Here is a 6,040-nt window from a genome sequence, read left to right as displayed (position 1 = left end):
GGCTTAGAAGAAAGTTTTTTATATTGTTCCAGTTGTCAAGAATTCTGCTTCAACTAAGCTTTGAATATCCTCACAAAATCCAGTAACTCGCTGATGTAGCCATGATAAACTGTCACACCAAAATGTTCAGATACTGTACATGATCCTATAGATATTTCCCTATATTATATATATATATATATATATATATATATAATGCACTGCATTTTGCATTACTTTAATGCTGCTGTTTATTACTATCATGACTCATTTATATAAATTAGGCGCATTTAAATAAATTACTCAAGTTTATAGTCATATTTTATAAACCCTCATAGCTCTGAGTATTTAATTTATAGTAAATGTGTATAAATATGTAGTTTGACCATAGTTAAATTACTTTAAATTGCACTACAAAAAATTTATAAGTAAATAAATAAATTAAAAAAAATAAAATAAAAATAATTTTTAATCAGTATTTTGCCTTGTTGTCCAGTAAAGAAATCTATAAATATATAATTTATCTTAAGTATGCTATTATAATGGATTTGAAAGCATACTTGATAAAATTAGCTTTCAGTTTGACAGTTTCAAAAACACTGGCAACTAATGCAAGTAATAAATAAACAATATGCAAGACAAATGTTTGAACATCCAAAAGAGGGCAGTAGAGGACTCTGGTACTGAGCAAAGCTTCACGCAGACATTATGAGGCAGGGTCACATCTGTTTGCTGTCAGCGGCTTTCTATTTCGGGAGAAGCAGTTCTATTCAGCTCTCTGGATTTTGTCATTTCCACCTTGGTCACATAATTTCTCACCTCGAGTGCTTTATTACTCACTTATAGGCTACTGTCTGCCCTTGTACTGTAGAGGTTGAATGATTCATTTTCAGGTTTTTTTTCCTTTTCTCTCTGTAGAGGATGAGTTTGACTCTCATGGCGAGTTTCGGAGACAGAATCTGTCCTCTATGTCCACCGTTCAGGGCTGGACCAGCGAAAAGAGACGCTCACACTCCTTTACCTCAGGTACAGTAACTCAATTGAGTCACATTTGCCACATCCAGTTAGGGCCCTATGAAATTCGTTTTATTTTTCCAGAATTCTGGACAGCGTTTTAATGATTAAATTAAATTTGAGTAAACAAAAAGCATGAAATCAAGAAACTTGTACAATTGAACAAGTTTAAGAAAAATATATTTTTAGGGCCATATGGAATGTTTTATTTTTTCCCCAAATTCCATTTAATTTTTTTCCCCAAATTCCATCCCCCCATTTTTTATTTTATTTTTTTCTAAATTCTGTTTTTTTTTTTGGATTCCATTTTAATTAAATTTTAGTAATCAAAAAGCATGTAATTAATTGAAATCATGAAACTTATACAATTCAGCAATTTATTGGAAGCTTAAAAAAAAAAATAAATAAAATTTATGGAACTAAAATAGGCTAACTTCCGTCAACATAACCAACGTGACCACCTGCTTGCACAGGGAGCGTGCTGGGGACTATTTTCAGGCGCTGCGTAATATCATTGCGCCTGCTGCACCCATGGTACGGCAGCAAAGTTCCTTGATTATTACGCCGGAATGAGAGTATAGTTCCTAGCCATATCGGCCTAGAAAATCACAACTTTTAATTTTCCGTCGGTCTTAGTACACGATGTGACTACAGAAGAGTCAAGTTTTAAATAGGAAAAATATAGAAACTCTTTGGTCATTTTTGAGCGAGATGCTAACGGTCTAATCAGATTCAATGATCTATGCTAAGCTACAGCTAAAAGTGCTACCGCCAGACCCGGAGATCGGCTGAATGGATTCGAAAAAGGTAAAACTCAACTGTTTAACTCTAGGGGAGTTGGAAAATGAGCCTATTTTCAAAAATAGTGGAGTGTTCCTTTAACAATATAATTAAAATGTAATCAGATAAAAATTAAACAAGTCCTTTTGTTTTTTTGGCAGCAGAGGTTTACTGTTAAAATTAAAACATGGAAGAAAAATTGTGTAATTATTCCTTTAAAAAGTTTTAGTACTTTGTTATTATTATTATTATTATTATTATTATTGTTGCTGTTACAATTTGATTAAGCGTACAGTGCTACTTTTGATTTATGCATCTAAAATTCTATTTTTATGACTGGTTTCTGCAATTCTGTGTGCGTTTTCTGTATTGCGGGAATCATAGGGCCCTACAAATAAACGTTTAATCAATGTATATGAGCTTTGAATGCTGATATCTCTGTTTCTACAGCCACATATCAGAGGATCAAGCCTGTAGCGCCCCCTTCAGGCAAAGGCCAGGACAGCAGCTCCAGCTACTCGGTGACTTTATTCATCAGAGATGGTGAGATGCCGTCAGTCTGTAAAAGCACAGCGACGGCCCCGACAAACGGTGTCTGGCAAGAGTCCATCTCCGATCTGCCCATTAAGAGCTACATGAGCCTCCCGCGACCGCCCAACAAATCCGTCTTCAGGAAGTTCTTTGGGAAAAAGGAGTGACGGACACTTTGTGACACTGCTGGTCAAAGACCCTGACTGACATGTGCAGGACACAAGTTACAATTTTTCTTACATTTATTTATGGATATGATGGCAAGAACCATTTTTGTATACTTTTAAATGAGATCTTGTATGATTGTGTTGCTGCGAGATAAGTGGAAAATTCACTCCTTCAACTTCTCACTTTATCAGCCGTTTTGATATCGGGCTCAAATGGACGATTTAGTCAAAAATGAAAATCATGTAATTTACCCTCATGTTGTTCCAAACACATATGACTCTTTCTTTCATGGAATGCATTTAGCAGCAATTTTATCCAAAGCAAATTACAAAGAGAACAAAAGCAATTTTATCACAGAGCCAACAATATTCGCAATATGCAATGCCATTAGACAACTATAGGAAGCATGCTAGCGAAGAGGAGAAATGCAGAGAAGAAGAAAACTGAAATATTTAAAGAACAATGAAGTCTGTCAAGCTCCAAAAACACACCACAAATCTATCATAACTATTATGCATATGACTTGTCCGCTATATTTCAATTGCTTTGAAGTCATAAAACAGCTTATTGTGAGAAACGGACCCAAATTTATGTCATTACTCTCTAACCAAACATTTTAATCAAACCTGATTGATGACTGTGGGTCAAAAGTAAATGCATTATATCCAACTATATTATATTGGTATATTAAATTATGTATTATATTGTATTATATAATATATTAGTCTATTAAATCCAACTATATTATATTAAAGTGCATTAAATAAAAATAATTTAAATGTATTTTTTATTTAAACATTTAAATAATCACTTTCTTAATTTTTCACAAAAATTCACTTGTATTGTTTTTTACATTTCAATGCAAAAAAAAGCAAAACAATGTTTAAAAAAATGCTAAAACAAAAATATTAATTAGAAATAAAGATATGCTTCAATAGTTTGTTTTTAAAAAAAATTGTTTTTTTTCTTTTTCTATTTTTTCCCATCCTCTTGCATGGTGGGCCAAATCAAAGGTCATCACGGGCCAAATTTCTGCTCCATGTAAATCCTCCCTTGTTGCTTTTTTGTCATTTTGGAGCTCAACTGACACAGTCCCCTTTCATTATATAAAAGGAGTGCCCAGTTCTTCTGAAGGAAGATGTTCCTGCAGAATTTAGCTCCATCACACCTGCCTAGATGTTTTTAATGACCCTAAACACTTTAATTAGCTCGTTCAGGTGTATTTAATTAAGCTTGCAGCAAAACTGTCCTCATGAGAAGGATTGGACAGAATATAATTCAAAAAGTGAAGAACACAAGAAAATAGGAACATCATGAGGGTGAGTAATGACCAATTCACACTAAAAATGATTACTATATTATATTATTTCAAAAAATTTTAGTTATAGCCATCATCATTGGTGTGAACTTTCATTTATGGATTAACTCTTCCTTCAGCCTCAACATTTTGCCATGCTGAGATTTCATCATTTGCCAGATTTTTTTCGTGTGTATAAATGAGTGCAGTTTGCTGTGGATGTGATGACAGCCGTAAAATACTGCTGTAATGAATCTACTGATATGAGACTTTTGAAAGCTAGTGTGTTCAGTGTTCCCACCACATTCCTCTTGAGGTGGTCTGGTGTGTTTTCAGTTCATGTATGTTCTGTTTTTGGCGTGGATTGCAATTTCTGTTGATGATTATCTCTGAGTTTCAGAATGTCCACTCATTGTTTAGTTTCTCTGAGGTTTTGGCACATATTATTTGTCAGTTTGTCATGTTTTTCTGCATCGGCTGGTTTGAGTTCTGTGTGGTCTCAACCAAAAATGAAAGCTCTGTCATTATTTATTTACTTGAGGGTGAGTAAATGTTGACAGTAATTTACATTTTTGGCCAACTGTCCCTTTAACGTGTGTTTCCAGACTATAAACATTTGATTCACTTATTCTAGCGTTGCTTTCTGTATTTAAACTAATGCAGTGTGTCAGGACATTTTTATAGGAAGTTTTTTTTTTTTTTACTGTCTGGTCATGCATGATATTTTGAGATTGGTGACATGAATGTTTATGACCATTTTTACACAATTTAAACATGTAATGCATTATTTTAGATATTTTACAGTGGGAAATATGTTCAGATTGAAGATAATGTCTTTATAAGCATTGTAAGAAAATAAGGTCATTAGAGCACAATGAGTATTTGCATTATTTCTTTAAAAGACGTGGTAAAGCAGAAACGCTGCACTGGTTATGGCATCATTTTATTGAGTGATATACATCCATAAACTACCATGCAATGGTTAATGGTGTCCAAAAATAATAATTTGGATTAGTAAGTATAGCTGCTTAGTCGTGGCCTAATGGTTAGAGAGTCGGACTCGTAACCCAAAGGTTGTGGGTTCGAGTCTCGTACCGGCAGGGATTGTGGGTGGGGGGAGTGAATGTACAGCGCTCTCTCCCACCTTCAATACCACGACTGAGGTGCCCTTGAGCAAGGCACCGAACCCCCAACTTCTCCCCAGGCGCCGCAGGAAAAATGGCTGCCCACTGCTCTGGGTGTGTGTTCACTGCAGTGTGTGTGCACTTTTGATGGGTTAAATGCAGAGCACTAATTCCAAGTATGGGTCACCATACTTGGCCACATGTCACGTCACGTCACTCACTCACTATATTGCATTTGCAACAAGAGTTTGCAATCATTTGCATTTGTTTGCTGTATCAAAAGCAATAGCTACATAATGGGACCGTTTTTTTCCCCATACTTGACTAGAATATTAAATATTTTATTGCATACACAGGGGCTATGCTAGAGCCCAGAATATCGCAGGGACTTTGGTCAGTATGCAAACACCTAGTAACTGCATTTCAATTCAATTCATGTTTATTTGTATAGCACTTTTCACGAAACATTATTGCAAAGCAGCTTCACAGAAAATAAAACTTTCTACATTACAATTAGAAGTAGTTTATCAGTGGTGACAAGGTGATGTCCATATGGCAGAAATGTACAGTTCTAGGACAGTAGAAATCATACACCCATATTTTTTAATAATATTACCAAGGGGCAGCATATATATTGAAAATAGCAGAGGGCCTAAGACAGATCCTTGTGGCACTCCACACTTTACTGGCGTTAAATGAGATGATTCCCTGTTTAAATAAACAAAGTGGTAATGGTCTGATAGGTAGGATCTATCTTAAAGCCTGTCCCTGAACACCCATGTAGTTTTGTAATCGATCTATGAGTATGTCATTATCTAGTGTCGAATGCAGCGCTAAGGTCAAGTAAAAGTAGTGAGATGCAGTCTGATGCAAGAAGCATGTCATTTGTAATTTTAACAAGCGCAGTTTCTGATGGGACCTGAAACCTGACTGAAATTCTTAATAGATATAATTTTGCATTTGACTGGCAACTGCAATGTTCCTGTTTGCTTATGTTTTTGGGAACCAAATAAGAATGTTCTGGGAACATTCTCTGTCGGTTCTTTTTTGTATCCAAAAACTAACCTTCCCAGAACGTTCTGGGAACCAAAAACTGTTTGCTGAGTATATCTAATTTCAGAAATGTGTTTTAGAAATAAATGGAAAA

The 6,040-nt window shown here is 35.0% G+C and overlaps 1 protein-coding gene and 1 long non-coding RNA gene across 2 annotated transcripts in view; both read left to right on the top strand.

Moving 5' to 3' along the window:
• The window catches only part of LOC107667070 (uncharacterized), a 55,187-nt gene extending 52,051 nt beyond the window's left edge, over positions 1-3,136 (top strand). Inside the window, exons 32-33 of the mRNA XM_016458669.1 lie at positions 898-1,005; positions 2,224-3,136. Coding sequence (XP_016314155.1) covers positions 898-1,005; positions 2,224-2,471 — 356 coding nt within the window. The 3' untranslated portion in view covers positions 2,472-3,136. The remainder of the gene's footprint in view (positions 1-897; positions 1,006-2,223) is intronic.
• Positions 3,137-3,407: 271 nt separating this feature from the next.
• LOC107667178 (uncharacterized) lies at positions 3,408-4,688 on the top strand. The gene is made up of 2 exons (XR_001631762.1): positions 3,408-3,791; positions 3,910-4,688. It is a non-coding gene; the product is annotated as an uncharacterized LOC107667178 (long non-coding RNA).
• The last annotated feature ends 1,352 nt before the right edge of the window (positions 4,689-6,040 follow it).

This window comes from Sinocyclocheilus anshuiensis, unplaced genomic scaffold (assembly GCF_001515605.1).
Source record: "Sinocyclocheilus anshuiensis isolate Anshui unplaced genomic scaffold, SAMN03320099.WGS_v1.1 scaffold665, whole genome shotgun sequence".
NCBI lineage: Eukaryota > Metazoa > Chordata > Actinopteri > Cypriniformes > Cyprinidae > Sinocyclocheilus > Sinocyclocheilus anshuiensis.
This window is presented reverse-complemented; position numbering and strand designations above follow the sequence as displayed.